Here is a 16,220-nt window from a genome sequence, read left to right as displayed (position 1 = left end):
GAAATGATGAGAAGAGTCTATATTACTTTGTACTGGATGATGAATTATTAAAAAGACCGTTCAGATCAGAGTAACAGCTCTTCCTGCAAACTTCACTAAATTAGGCTAAGGAACAATATTTTGACATCTCACCTGCCAAACAGACTGTCGTGCACACCATACACGGAGCACACACTTAGGTCGATCAGCCCTTTGGGTTTGGTGGCTCTCTTCTCGCTCTCGAAGTAGATGAGCTGGGCATCGTTACCCTCCAGGATGAAGTAAAGATTCTTCCACCTTTTGCCTTTGCCTGAAGGAGAGAGGAACCAAAGATAATTGTGATTATAATGGTAGGTATTGACTGATAGATGCCATGAGATGACTGAGATATATTGTTCATGATATTATAAAGAGCTGTTGAAAACACACCTTTGTTGAACAGGAGGTAGCCTTTCTTGACAATGTTTTTGTAGAAAGCATCTTTTGTTTTCCGTCTGATAGTGTTATAAATTTCTCTCCCATCCACTGTGTCAGTAATAACTTGTTCCTGGTGCTAGAGTAAATACAAAAATTAAAATCACACCATTATACACCCACAGAGGCACAATCAATTCCATTCAAAGAGCCAACATTTGATTTTTTTAAATATCTGTTGCTCCAGAGAAATGTTCGAGTTTAGGAGGAAAGGAAACATCTAAATAAAATATCTGATGCAACATATGTTCTTCAATATATAAATTTACAGTTCAGTAACACTTTGCATTTGCTGCAGTTTTTCCAAACTATTATATATTTAGATACTTTGCATTGCACAATGTGAAGATAAAAGATTGTGTTTAATCTACCAAGTTGATCTACCAAGTCCATTTGTGGTTAGTCTGATCAAACCCCGAGTCAAAAGTATGCGTAAATATGTGCAAACTTGCTTAAGAATGCTAGTATATACTTGTACCTACCTGCACTGACACTGGTTCCTTCAGATTGTAGCCCTCAACAATCTGCTCTTTCTTGTAATGGTCGATGATGTCATCAACACTGCCAGAGAGAGAGAGTAAATGAGGTATGGCACATCAGGAACTACGAGTCAAAATACCAGATTTTTGCAGGCTACATCTCAAAAAAAACGATACAATTAGCTTTTCACTTTTATTTTTTAAGTCTGATATAATGACATCTGAACACAGGCACATTGCCACACATACCTGTTGTAGTACCTCCCCCCCATCATGTACTGATTGTTGGGGGTGGGGGAGATCTTAAACCTTTGGATGTTTTCATTGGTGCGAAAAAAGAGGGAGTAGTCCCCGGGTGTGTTGTCTGATGGCCGGACTAGAAAACTGCACACCTGGCCAACTATGTATGAGAGGGAGCAAAAGAATCAAAGTGAGAAAGAGAGCGATAGGTTTTAGTGCATGCTCAGCTGTATATTTTGATAAATGGGCTTCAATGCTCTCAACTTATTTATGACAAAAAATAATGCATAGTAATGTCGCAAGTGATTAATAACTTTGGAATAATGGAAAGCAAAGATGAATGGTACCTGTCATCAGCAGGTTGTAGGCCTCTTGCTTTGTGATCTTTCCATGATACCAGCTGTAGGAGATGGAACAAGAGTAAAAGAAGAAGAGAAGCAGCCAACAGAATTAGCTTAATCAACAAAATGCTGATGTTCAGTACTTTCAACTGCAACAACGCCACCTCTCAACACAGAAATATTTAATTACAGACATCTGTGATGGGGACTTTCATTGGAGTAAAATGACTATCGGGTGTTTGCAAACTTAATCATTATTGTCTGCAAATATATCATATGTGCTAAAAGAAAAAAAGGTACAAATGTGATCATAATTTAAAGTATAATGTCTGCCCTGTCAGAGGGGCCCATGGCTCTTTGGCATGCTTACATTGTTTGGGTTAGAGTTACTGACTTAGTCATACTTGAATATTTGCCAAAGCTGAAGGACATCATAGGTGAGGACACTACAATGACTCATACTGTTTACACAGCGCTGCCATGTTGTCCTGTTTGTTAAAGCAAACATAAAAATCTGATTTATAGCTTCAGGACACAGCAGAGTTTGGTCGTATGCATGGATGGTCTGGACATCAACTGTTACGTTCTGGCGTACAGATGACCGAATGATTAGATATTCTAAGAGAATTAAGTCTAGTGCATGAGACTTACGCTTTTCCCTCATGTGGATCCTCTTCCCGCCCCTAGAAAATATCAGAAACAAAAATCTGTCAATACAAAAAGTCTAATAGACCAATGGCTGCAGTCAAAGTGATGTCTATGGATGTTATGCTTTATAGTCATATATTATATCACAACCTTGGGCACTATGTTTTGGCTGCTTTTATGCAATATATTATTTCCCAAAAAAATGTTGGGAAATATAGGACAGAACAATAATATTTTTGAAAAAAAACACTATACCACATTTACTATGCAGACACAACAATCGATTTCTTTCTCTTTTCAAGAGCATTTTCTTTTGTGTTTTGATACACATCTTCTAAAATAAACAAATCCTACTCATCCTGTGCTGTACTCACCACCTCCTCAACCAGATCCTCCACAATGAGGCCCTGCTCCTCTGTGCGAACATTGGTCACCCACATCCAGCCATCATCCAGTTCATTGTGAACAATAAACATGTCCCCTTTCAGGAAACTGGAGACACATAAAATGAATATTGGAGGGAGGAATAATGTTACAACAATGTGCAGATTGTTTAATTTATAACTATAAGTTCTATATTTATCCATGACTTATTTCATGCTTCTTTTGTTTCTTCTTACACATCCTTATTATCTTTGTAACCTCTGCTATGGTTTTTAATCATGATATATCACAGCACCTCTCTCTCTCTCACACACACTGTTGCTCTGTCAGAGAGAAGGCCAAGACATGATTATCTTGACTATAATGTGAAGGAAATTTAACAAAAAAATTCCAGCAGAAGAAACTGTCAAATGTCAAATGATTTGGTGTAAACTGTGATACCACAACATTACCAGCAGGTGTCTCCTCTGACTTACACAACATCTGAGGTACATTTTGCATGTCTGTCTACTCAGTTGAGCTGTGGCTGTGGCTCACTGGCAGACTTAGGGTTGAGGTTGACTTCAGACAGATGTTTATCAGATTTAGGAAATCAAGGATAGCTGGGATCATCAGTAAGTGTGCCTACTACAGCTTAATGACAGGGACAAGACTGTTTTTCATTAACAAGTCAGATGATGTGCTTTCCAGGCTGCTATGAGGGGAAGAGCGGGCCTGTAACATGCCCAAAATCTGAGGAAAAACTAGGCTGCTCTTTGGGAGCAATACAGTAAAATACGATATTTTTAAGCCAAGGAAATCACCAGTGCTTGTTTGTGGCTCAAAGGTTGTAGATCATATGTATGAGGCTACTTTTAAGCAGTGACTGGCTAGGTAGGAAAATGTAATGCTACAACAAGTGTAAGACAAGAAAAGTCTTCTGCACAAATATACATACACACTTACCTGATCTCATCAGTATCTGGCACTTTGGTGTATGGAAGTATGGCCCTGACTCTCCTCCTGTCTTCTACAGGCTATGGAAACATCCACACAAAGAATAAAAATCTCAGTCTTAGCTTTGACCTTCTAAAACGACATCCATGTTAAATCCCCCCAATTATTCCACAAAATCAAGTATTCTACTACAACTCCCTCTGGGAGATATCACACTCAGCTATAAAAAAAGGTAATTAGCATTTGCTTGAGCTTTGCCTTAAACAGTTTTGAATTCTGCCTGAAGGCAAAAAAGGGGAGAAGGAAGATGTGAAAAATACTCCCTTGTACATTGAGCAAGTAGCTGAATGAGGGTTCTTTCAAGTTAGTAAAAGGTACATTATTTTCACCCAATGTTTTATCAGGTACCAGGTTACAATAGTTTTACTGGACAACATTTCATTGGGTTGGGTTTCATTTTGCGTGTCGTACTCTTGGTTGTCACAGATTTTGCATGCATGTGGTAAAGGGTTGAATTAGGTTTTGCTTGATCTCTGAGGAAAGTTCTCTCTTATTCAATTCTAAAACAGTAAAACAGACTGCTAATTCACTTAGAGTGATCCATATCTGAGAACAAGAAGCTGAACATGTAATCACATTGTGAGAAGTTGCGATAAACATTTTAAATAGAAGCAAATCAGCAGCAAATATTCTCTGAGGTTAAGTATGGACATGCCTTCTGACAATCACAACCCTGTGACGACAGAAACAGAAAAAACCAAAACAAGATACAAGATACAGTTATCTGACACCCTCATCTCTCTGGAAAGCCTTATAATACTGAAATAGGGTGTGTTTCACAATATTTATTTTGAAACATAACTAATAGCTAATAAAGAAATAATAACTAATAGAGAAATATAGTAATATGTCACACAAGCAGTGGCAAGAGTTTAAACTTGTAGGGTAATGAAGCACAATTTAAAACATGCTGGAATTGTCCTTTAAAGTTTGGCATTTGGGTAATTTATACTAACAGCCATAAGGTCAGTCTCACCTCTGGGGGCGCCACTGGCGATAGCAGTTTTTCTCCTTTTAGCAGGCAAGACACATAGCTGTAGTAACCAATCAGGTCTGATAGAGAAGAGAACCGCCTCCCACCGATGTAATAGTCCCCACACATGGCGATTATCCTGTTGAGAGAGCACACAACAATGATAAAAGACAGCACAGTTATTTTTAAATACAGGCTAATAGTTGGGCAATTATTCATTCGTTTGGCAGTGAAATTATCTATCTGAATTGTGTCAACATTGTATTTTATCAGTGCTGCTTCTGCTACAAAACTTCTATTTCAAGTAATAGGTAATATCTACCTGAGAGAATCAAAGACAGTGAGAGAGAAAGAATGCCTTGTTGGATCCAACTATCATGACTACATCAGTAATTTGCAACTCAGGTAAAAACCTCAAAATGCCTACTGTGAATAATTACAATGGCGTGATAAAAGTACAGCTCTAAACCTATCCCATTGTGAAGCAACTAATTCTAATTCTGTCATCTGTGGAGAGGATCTTTGATTGAGGGTTTATAATGAACGCACTTGTGCAATTACTCATTTGCTGCATGCACAATCTAAGAATATCAACCTTCTGAGGTGTAAGTGTCACGCAATTAACCTTATGATCATAATTCCTTTACAGACGGGCTCTTTCCTTCCTTCGAGCATCAATGACATCATGCGTCCACACTAAACCCATGTGAGTGAAGGAGATGATGTCATCGTTACTTAATTAGAAAAGTGCATTTTCCAGAGAAAAGGTCTGTGATTTCTCAGAACACAAACCATTTGCTCTCTAAGGTGTAAAATTAGGACCAGCAGGTCAAATATGAGCAGTAGAGTTGTGGCAGGAAATACTATTTTTCTTAAACTGAGTCTATAGGACCTACAATAAATACTTCATCCATACAATGTAAGCTCACAAACCCAATAACCAGTAAGTAAATTAGGTTGTGCACATTGACCACTCTGTCTATTAAAGAGAGTGCATAAAGGCAAACCAGACACAGACTTTGAGAAGCTGGTGTCCACTGCAAGGTGATCATCAATATTTAAACAATGACGAAATATTAGTCGAAGCCTCAATCTGAACTTTTTGACAACATTACCATGTCAATTTGAAAGATGTATAATTGCTAGATATAGTATAAGATGGCATTGTTTCTGTTTCATTACGTCAGGCATGATGGGTCATCATGTTTGAATAAGTTAATGTCAATTAATTGTATTTGGAGTCTTAAAAATATAATACATTATTTAGTAATAATACAGTGGCTTATCTGTATAGAATTATAGTATGACTTATGGGTAGAATGATACCACATTACACAACTGTGTCTCAAAAGCATGGTTTCATATCTCCTTTTATATCTTATATATCCTTCCTTGACACAGAGGCAGAGTTTTGCTGTGGATGGAAATAGTCATTCTACCTTATATTAAATCCTTTTTTAAAATTTATGTTAAAAACTAGCTTTGGAATTCATGGATCTGGTAGAATTTAAGACTGCACAAATAATGTATAAGCAAGAAACAATTTACTTCTGAGTAATATACAAAAACTGTTCTTAGACAGAGAGGGGGGGTTATAATTTAAGAGGAAGTTTAACTTAAAAAACATTGTGTTTGTACCACTCTGAAGAGTGTATGTATTTCAATTTGTGGGGTAAATTTGTGGACTGGTTTGGATATGGAACTCAAGCAAAGTTCAAATATAAATCAATTCAATAAAATGTACAAAACAATAAGTTTTAAAGAGGTATAGTGATGAGGAAGGGTCAGTAGGATCAACGTTGAGGTAACTGTCTACATTATATGTGATTGACACTGGGTGGATATTTGGGTTGTACATAGTGGCAGGTAGTTGTTTGTGAGTTGTATATATGATAAATATCAAGTTAAATGTTTGAGTTATGGAGAAGGGGTAGAACCATATAAGTATTATGTTTATGAGACTTTGTTTATTGAGAGTTTGCTGTATGTTAATTGTTCATTGTTATTCTTGTTTTGTTTTTGGTTTTTTGTCACATGTTCGGAATAAACATACAATCAAGTCAATCAATTAATAAATCAGTTTAAACAATCTACCCATAAACTCCTCATTGTAAAAAATATGATAAACATTTTTAAACATTTCAAGTACAAAATACACTCCATCAAAAACAAAATAAACTTAAACTTGTATGATGAAGGGCAGTGTGCTTTCAAAAATGAGGCAAGAGAGTGCGACCAAAATTAGAAAAACTGAGATAGAAGTGAATTGATAGTTAGACCTTCATCCCACCCCCACGTTATGTCTTTAAACATTTACAGTTGGTATTAAACACACATCAGGAAATGTCGAAACCTGGGTGCTATCTGTAAAAGCAAAATGTTACTCTCAGTAGCCTCTTTATTGATCTCCTGTACTAATGAATACCTTCACTTTGATCATTTCACACCTTCAAGGAAGCCACTCTAAAAAAAAAGTATTCATCTTCACCTCTTGTGTGTGGGCTGTGGGGTTAATGTGTCCTCATACTGAATATAACATATCCAGTGAAGGGGAGGACAGATTGTGATGCCTAATCTGTCTTGTTTTATGGACTGTAAGGTTGTAAAATACCCCACGGTATTGCTACTAGATAAGTGTGCTGTCCTCTTTCTTTTACTTCAGGTCCACCCACACACATTGCATGAAAGAAAAGCCTTATGCATCACTCATACACACACAAGTCGTGGGTTTCAGCAGACATCAAAGTGCAAGCTGATATGTATTATAAAAACATTGTTTGCAAATCTTGTGCTGTCTGTCTCTTTGATTATGACAAATGGGTTGAAGTAGTTTGCCATGGCATGACAGGCACCGGAAACCACTTCTTAAACCTCACTTCAGTATCAGCTCTTCTGAGGTTGGGCTTTGACTGCACTTTGTGGATTTCTGTCCTTTTGCTTACCAGGTAATGAATAACTTGTGTAGTTCCCCTATCCTTATCTTCTACTTGACAGTGGCACGCTGTATGCTTATTGTGAGATGCCATTCATGTTCTATCTCACCTACTTACAGGGCTCTATGGAGAACAGGGGTGCAGCAGTTCATATTGTACCAAACTATTTTGGTACAGACCTACTATGTACCAAACTATTAAGTACTATTATGCAGAACAACGTAGAACTAGCTAAAGACAGGAAGTTAAGTTCACATAAGTACCACAATTAGTGTCTTTAACACAAATGAGGTCCCAAACCTCGAAGACCCTTCCATTTCATGGAAATCCCCTGTTCACAAACACTTTCGTTTCCCAGTTAATTATACTGGCAATGGACAAAAAACAACAACCTGAGTCAGATGGCATTTACAATGGCACCACCTGAGTATTTCTTCAGACTGGGCCCATCACTGAGATCTTTTCTGTAAGTTTTTTCCGCATGTTGCATCTTGCTCAGACTTACCTGAAGTGGTTGACCACGTTGGTCATGCTGAGGAAAGACAGGACAAAGGAACCGGGCCGGCGGTCACTCTCCCTGATGAGGTAGCTGCCAGGGTTCCGGGCCTGGCGCAGCCGCTCCTCAGCGATGGTTCGGTCTAGCTTGCCATGGTACCACCTGAGACAGACACCAGAGAAATGATTGAGAGGGGGAAATTGGTGGATGGTGCGTTAGGTCACTATTTATGTATACAAATAGCATCTTGTGTATGTGTAGTCATTAAGTGGTGAATAGAATACTTTTTTGTGAAACGTCAAACTAAAATGAGATTTAACTGAACTTGACCCCTTGTCAGGCAGGGCAGTACACATACCTATTGTGCAGTAAGTACACTATTAATTCAACTGCCTGTTTGAATAAATTATGTAGTTCTGGCCAAAATGACCGAAAATCTCACATTACAGAGAGCTCAATCAATGGCGTTCGGGCTAGCCTCTGTTCCACTAGCTTCTGTAACTCAATGCAATCTCTCATTCAGCATTAATTAACAATAATAAAGCTGTCTCGGGGGTTTACTTTGCATATTCCACAACTAATTGTCATCTACTATTCTAATCTTGCTTTTAGAAAGTTTTAAACAATTTAAAAAAAAAAAAAAAACTACAGCTCCCATAAAATGACCTGTGTCATTGCAACATGGCTTCATCAGTATCTATAGTATTAATATACACTCTCATCTAAAGTTAATTTCCAACTCTTTAGTTGTAATCTCTGCTCTCTAAAAACTTCTACACTGTTCAGCCTTCTATGTCTTGCTGTTATAACAGACATGTCTGAACTAATCACAACCTGTCATCTCGGCAGTGGCCTTGCGTCTTTTGTCAATCCGTGACACTTAACCCCGAGAGGGTCTTATTGGAAATGAGGTTTGTTAAAGGCTGTTAAAAATGGGAATATTGAGTAAATAAAACTGTCAATGTTGATAAATGTTAGGTTGTGGAGACCCTTCTATTTTTGGAACAAAGCCCAGAAGTTCCTGTTTAACTTTGGCTCTCTATAAAAAAAATAATCCATATAATGCTATAACAATATTTATCCCAATAAAGTTAATGTTATTTCTATTAAATGCTTATTTATCTCAAAATAATCATCTCAAAAGTAAGGAGACAACTAAAACTGTCAAGTATACTGTCTAAATCCTCCTGAAAAAAACATAATGGAAAAAAGGAACTCAGGTGTGTCTACATATATCAAAAGGGAAGACGACCACACACAAAGATCCAATGATTTTATTATAAAATTGACATTTTGACCGCACTCGGTCTTTCTCAAGGCAAGTCATATGACCAAGATTACATCTTTTTTTGTATACTAGCCCTTTCTCATCTACCCCCAGCTGCAATTCTCCAGCATTTGAGTCATTTTGTCTCTAAGTTAGACTGGACATGCATGGTTAATGACATTGCTTTTAACTGCCATGTGGAACAAGACCAAGAGCAAGTCTAACTATTTGTATTCTTATGCCCATTGGGTTAGATTCATTGTTGTACTTTCAGGTGCATTACAGGCATAGGTGGTAGCCTCTATGAAGGAATAAATTAATTAAACAAATCAACGTGACTGAAATTAGGTCAGTTAGAGATACTGATTTTAATTTTCTGATTAACTGCCCGGCCCGACACCACAACACTCTAAAGTTGTACTACCTACTCTCATGAGTAGTTGTTTGATTAATGTCCCATGTCCTCTCATATGTTGTGTTTGTGTTTTTGCCCTCTACTGCAAATCAAATTTTCCCTCGAGGGACAATAAAGGTCTGAACTGAACTGAACTGAAACGAGTACAACCTTCACAAAATGAGCAAATCATGTATTCTAAAACAAATGGAAAGGGGAAGGCATGTAAAAGCTTAAAAGCCAAAAGCTTTCATTTTTGAGTTTCTACCACACCATTAAAGTCTTGCTGCTTTCTGAATTAAACAGAAGCCAACACTGGTTAAAGTTTCAGCAGGTGAGGCTGAACTTGACAGGGCCTTGCCAGTTGAGGTAAAAAATTAACACGCTTTCACAAATTTAGGCCAATGGTGCCTCTTAGAACAGAAGGCAGTGACTGGAAAAACATCCAGTGGTGAGAAGCTGAATGAGGTGCTGCAGTACCTCTTTTCACTGTAGACCTGAAGGGCTCCCATCTGGTTACGGTGAGCAGAGGTCTCTCTACTTGTAAAGAACACATGATGAAGTCTGCTACCATGGAGTAAGCTGGAGAAATCTTGCTAAGAGGAGGCTGAGGAAGAGGAGAGGGAGCGTAAAGCGTCCGTGAGTGGGCTTTGAGGGGATTTGGGTGATAAGAGTATTGAAGAGGGCGTTTGAGAGCAGTTGGAGAGTTGGGCCCAGCGGCCAGGAAATAACGCTGAAGTGGGGTATAACAGTGAAGAGAGAAAGATAGACAACTGCAAAAGAAGAGTGGCAAAAACCCTACGTGCACACACCACCCATTATATACTATGACATCAAAATCTTCATAAAAGACATTACAGATACAAACTCCTACTGCAACTAGTCCCTAACCAGTCCAATAAGGACCCTGGGTTCTCAGCCAAATTGCCCAAACCACAACATCTACAAAAATATTCTACAGTCAAAACCACCCACAATACAATATGAAAAAGCATGTGAGTGCCAGTTATTGTTTCCATTGCTTTAAGCCATCCTAAACAACTAAACAGAGGGAGCAGCCAATGTTAGGTCTGCAACTTGGAGATTGGCATGGCACTAGACTGCATGGATCATGATTGACAGGAAGATGTTGGTTTGTAACAAGGACCTCAGACTCCAAAGCCCGTTCCTGATGCAGCACCCAGGTGGCCCTAATGGTTAAGGCGTGTACAACATAACCACAACGTCTCTCTCTCTCTTTCAAAATGAAAAGAAAATGAAGAAATATCTGCTCCTGATGTATTAGCACCATTTCAATACATTGTCAGAGAAGCATCTGGTATATTTGAAGGCTCCTTTGATCGCTATTCATGTTAGGAAAAAAAAGTAACAAAACCCTAATGATAACATTCTATGTTCCTAGCTGTACATGAACTTGAGATAGCACTGTTGACTGCAACAGGATGCGGGATTCAGTCTGCCAAGTAAATGCTGGAGGCCTATGATAGCATGCTCCAAACTAACACACTGAAAAAAAAATGCTTTTTCTGAATGAAAACAGGCTTGTTGCCCATCAACTACCAACAGTACCTACTAATACCAACAACTGTTGGTTTATATTTAAATTGCTTTGTTTATATTTACAAGCAAATATACATTACATTAGGCTACATTTTTTGTGTGTCACTCTGTGCCTGTGGTATCACAGAATAGCTACGACACTGGAGATGTTACGGCTGTGAACCAGTGTTTTCACGGGCAAAGCTATTAGATTAAAAAGAAGATTTTTAATTTCAAATTTGAGAAATTACACTATTAGTCTCCAGGTTTGTCTGTCAACATTATGCCCAGTTAAACCACACACAGGGTTGAGTCTTAGCCTCACTCCAGTAAGATTGTTTTGACTACAACAAACTTATTCGGTTGAAGATTTGCACCGTTACATAGGAAGAATATTCTAATGCAGCAAAATGTTGATTCAATATGATAAACTGGCCCAAGGCTTTGCATCTTGCTGCCACAAAGCCTGCTGCTGTTGCCACAGGTTAGGTTGTGGTAAACACAAGAACTGCATCAGCTAGCCTATTCTGGGCTGTTTAGAGTTGTGGGCGAAAGTACAAAAATAGTAACATGTGAAGGTTTACTATCAGACAAGAAGTGCCATCTTCAACAGATAGTCTAACCAAGTCACACCAAGTGTAACATCCATGTGTTAGCTTTAGTATATTATTGATTAAAGTGCATTCTTTTAAATTAATTTAAAAGATTAGAGGGCATGGGCATGAATGTTTCTTATACCACCGTTTTTGCATTAATCCTATTACTTTAGTATTTCTGCATTTTCTCTGTCTCTGTAAATTATTACCAGCCTTCCCACTCACCTAACCCAAATTTCTAAAAATGACGAAATGGGTGTCATAAACATAAGGGTAAAAAGAAAGGGATAAAATATTGAAGAAATTAAGACATCACTACTACCATTATTCTGCAAAACCAAGACAAAACATAATTTGTTGCTTTAAACAAGAAATACTAAATACATTAACAAAAGTGATTCATATCATTGGGCCTCAGATTAGAAAACAAACATGGACAAGTAAACTATAAAATAGTGGCTTTAGTGTCATACTTCATCACAGACAGGTTACCTACAGAAGGTCATTAAATATACCTGATTACCATCCTACAATTATATCAATGACTTCATGCTAAACATAGGGGAAATATAGTGATATCCTTACATATCCTTACATTCACCTACAAGAAATGTCATCCATAACTGTGTTGCTTCCCTGCTGTTTCTTAGTTTAATTTCATCATCTTTATTTCCTGGTTCAAATGCTTAGTTTGTAACTGTTTCATCGCAGACTTAAACAAAGTTTTATTGCTTTTGATGTTTGACCGACTCCGTAGAGTTGAGGATATGGATATGTGCGCTGTTGAGTAATACAGGGACTCTTACAGCAGAAGACTCTCCGTGTAGATTGATCTTTCCACCATAGAAATTCCAAGCAACTTTTCTGAGTGTAAATGAAAAAGTATATTTGCTTTCATAGTGAATTTCAGCCCAGACTCAATATAAAAACAGGGCTTTATGGTTTAGTGCAGGATGCAGGGAGCTTCACTGTTGGTGTTTTGTGGAGCTCAACAATAAGTGGGTTTTTCTAAATTAGACTGGCAGTTATAATATATTTGTTTGTTGCCTACAAAATTTTAATGTTATACCTGTGGCCAACAAAAAGCTTGTCGGCATTGATGAATCAAGCTGAATCAACCAATCTGGTTTCTAATGTGTATTAATAATCCATTATATCAATACTCAGCTTTCAACACAAACTTTCCACTGGGTTCCATTTTGGACGGTGCTGCTCTGCTGTATTTTCAGTTTGGGTTACTGGTCATCTTGCTAAAAACATACAGTTTATGGCTGTGGTGTTTCTTATTTCACCGCTGTACAATATGGTTTGTGTTGTCATAGCAACCTAAGCCATGTGGATTTGTTGTTGTACGGTGCCTTGAGGTTATCTGCATTATTGATGTAGCCTTGTTGATTTAATTTACTGCCAACACGGACGCAACTAAGATCCTGGTGTCTGGAGTTTTTTGACGAAAAGTTAAAATGAACTGTGGTGGGTTTTTTTGTTTTTTTTCACAGTTTATTGCTTTTGAAATGAAACTTTATCAATGCTTTACACGCCACATCACAAGTACTATTTATATATAGACAGATATGGAAGTAATTTGATGTGTATATGACATTTCCTGTAGCTTTATTTATGAGCTTCAATATTCAGTCACACTCTCAATGATGGCATGGTAAACCAGGCAGGAAGGGTGTTAGAATAAACAGAATATGAGCATAGGCCATGACAGCGGTGATAGGATACAGTGCTACTATCAGCTTGAGGAATGCCCTGTCATGTCTGAACATGAACAACGAGCAGCACAGTGACGTCCTGGTTCTCTCCTCTGACGCACGACTCAAAATAAGGCATTTATCTCTTTCCAGTTCCCTCAGTCAACAATAGCAGACTAACTCATAACAAATGATATAAATTAACAGTGCACATGCATTGCAAATTAGTGTGCTATCTACACTAACCAAGCCACAAGTAACAAATTGGCGAACGAGCAGGAGGAGTCACCCACAGTGTCATTCTCCACCACCTGAATCCTCTGTTTCACATTCTAAACCTCACTTTCACACAGGAAACCTATTACGTCACTTTATCATGAGAAAAGTTGCAAAGGCATTAATGTCAGCAGTTCCGGTGAGCATACAAGTTAGGTTATATTATATGCATAGTTCTGCTAATTATGTCAACTGCTGTCAAGTACAATATCGCTGCACATTGTTGAAATCGAACATGCCCAAGCCTAGTGAGCTTGGGCAAGATGACAAAATCTAGGGCTTAGGCTCCAGCAAGCATGGCAGCATGATTTATTGTGTACACAATCCTTCTGGCTATATTTTAAGGCTTAATGCCTTAAAAACATTGCATCACAGGAGCTCTGACAGGATAGGAGTGACATACTGTGTGTAGATTATGCCCATAGTGTTGACCCAGTTAAACCTGTACAACTGTGATTTCCTTGTTTTTTTAGCTTTTGATTTGGAAAGGACAACCATGGTGCTACAGGAAGCACACAGAGTTAAAAATATAGTTTTCTTCTTCCAATTGGAATGAGAGATGCTGCAGCTACTGAATAAATCTAACAGTCTTGCACAAAGATGACCACATTTTATAGAGTTAATATTTTGTAGAGTGGCATGAGTAGATAGAAGCACTGTATTACAAATTAATATAGTAAAATACTTTTTTACATTTTATTTTCTTAATGGGGTATTGTTTTATTTGAGAAAAAACTCAAGAAAACTAGCAAAATAAGCCTACTTTGTGCTGTAAGTGCAGAAAAAAAATATTTGAGTGCATATTATGCATGTTAATTTATGTTTCAATTAAAAATCAATTGTAGGCTAAATAGCAGACTCTGCTTGCATTGTTTGTGTCATTAATATGCATTCATAATTAGAGTATTTTAGACGGAACTTTAAGACAACAATACCAGCAAGTTTCTAGTCGTATGCTCCCCATAGGAAGACTTAGGCAATGACATATAAATGGATGAAGAAAATGACTGAAAATTACATCGACAGAATAATCTGAGGTACACATTAATAATCATAGTCTAGGAGGAAAACAAAGCAAATTTAAACGCTCTGAGGTGAAATGTGTTATACCAAGCCAAAATACTTTCCAATAACACCAAGTTATTGGAAAATATACTCCACTGACCAAAACCATTACTATTTTTAAAAAGCACAAATACCCTGAGAATCCACTTTATTTACGGCTTCAATGTTACCACATGATAGAAAAATCAAACTGGGTTTTTTTCTGATGGCTGAAGGCACGTCTCTGGGGGCAATAAGGTTAACAGGACAGACACAGATTGCTGTGACTTGAGTGAGCTGGACCTCATCTGTCTGTCTCTCATTAAGCTCTTTTGTGAGCTCTTTCTATCCAGCTTACGTTTCTCTTCTTCATCTTCTGTCTTGATGGATGCGGCTGTACTCAAACATCTCCACAGACTGACTGTCAGCTCTCATCAGTATCAAAAAGTAATGAAACATTGCATTAACGTACATTAGCAATGCGCCTCAGTGGAGCTGCCAACTTACTATAAGGGAGACTAAGCACAACATGTTTTCTACACAGAAATTTAACACCCAGTAAAGCATAACATTTTAAAAGAGAGCAAAACTCCAGTAGGGTTATATCTTTACCATGCATGTGGATAAATATGATGTCTTTTATCCTTCAGGTCTGGGAATTAGATGATCAGACAAAATGAGCATATTTTACCTTTAAATTGCCAAAACCAAGTGTTTGACAATTACCCAGTGAACTATTTTCAAGTGAGAGTGTGGACACAAAAAGATCTTTGGTGGATTTCGTGCGATATTCTAATTGATAATTCAAAAGCAAGTCAAGCAAAATTTTCAATGAATGTACTGCACGCAGACATGCACGCATAATTTTCTGAATTAAAAAATGGAATACTGAAATTAAAAAAATAGTTGAACAAAAGACACAAATGAGCAGGAGCTGTCAGCACTTTCTTCTAGCCCATTGTTTGGGAGGCGAGGTAAGAAACTGCAGGTTTATCTGATGCCACACTTACGCCGAGTTCGCCCTCTGCTGCATGTCCCTCCTATGTGTCCCCTGGTCTCACAAGGTGCACCCACTCCACTGATACAGCTGCTGGCCGGGCAAAAACTGTGAGCTCTGATGTGGAAAGCAGAGCAAAGGCAGCTCTAAATCCAAACAAGCCATGACGATGTGACCCTTCTGCTGCCCTGATACACTCATCTCCTGTCACTAGGGTCAATGAGCAACATCCATGGAAGTAAAATGAGCACGAAGACACAGAGATGTAGACTGACACCCCGCATGCATTCAGTTTTACTCACTAATAAGAGGAAAATTGAATGATCAAATGTCTGTTTCTGTTATCCTTTAGCCACTGTTCTCAGGAGATACCCAAGTTGATCTTTCCTGATAAAGAGGCTGAGGAAAACTGTAGCTCTGTAGTCTTGTCTCTCACTTTATTCTCCTCTGACTTCCTCTGCCTC

General features: G+C 38.0%; 1 protein-coding gene across 1 annotated transcript in view; it reads right to left on the bottom strand.

Moving 5' to 3' along the window:
• The window catches only part of rasa1a (RAS p21 protein activator (GTPase activating protein) 1a), a 29,051-nt gene that overhangs the window by 4,645 nt on the left and 8,186 nt on the right, over positions 1 to 16,220 (bottom strand). The window contains exons 2-11 of the mRNA XM_042421097.1: positions 7,953 to 8,105; positions 4,518 to 4,653; positions 3,491 to 3,561; positions 2,536 to 2,653; positions 2,165 to 2,196; positions 1,520 to 1,572; positions 1,182 to 1,332; positions 936 to 1,014; positions 409 to 532; positions 133 to 289 (exon numbers count right to left, since the gene is read on the bottom strand). Coding sequence (XP_042277031.1) covers positions 133 to 289; positions 409 to 532; positions 936 to 1,014; positions 1,182 to 1,332; positions 1,520 to 1,572; positions 2,165 to 2,196; positions 2,536 to 2,653; positions 3,491 to 3,561; positions 4,518 to 4,653; positions 7,953 to 8,105 — 1,074 coding nt within the window. The remainder of the gene's footprint in view (positions 1 to 132; positions 290 to 408; positions 533 to 935; positions 1,015 to 1,181; positions 1,333 to 1,519; positions 1,573 to 2,164; positions 2,197 to 2,535; positions 2,654 to 3,490; positions 3,562 to 4,517; positions 4,654 to 7,952; positions 8,106 to 16,220) is intronic.

This window comes from Thunnus maccoyii, chromosome 9, assembly GCF_910596095.1.
Source record: "Thunnus maccoyii chromosome 9, fThuMac1.1, whole genome shotgun sequence".
In the NCBI taxonomy this organism is placed as follows: Eukaryota; Metazoa; Chordata; class Actinopteri; order Scombriformes; family Scombridae; genus Thunnus; species Thunnus maccoyii.
The sequence above is the reverse complement of the archived record's forward strand: the minus strand, read 5'-3'. Positions and strand labels throughout refer to the sequence as shown.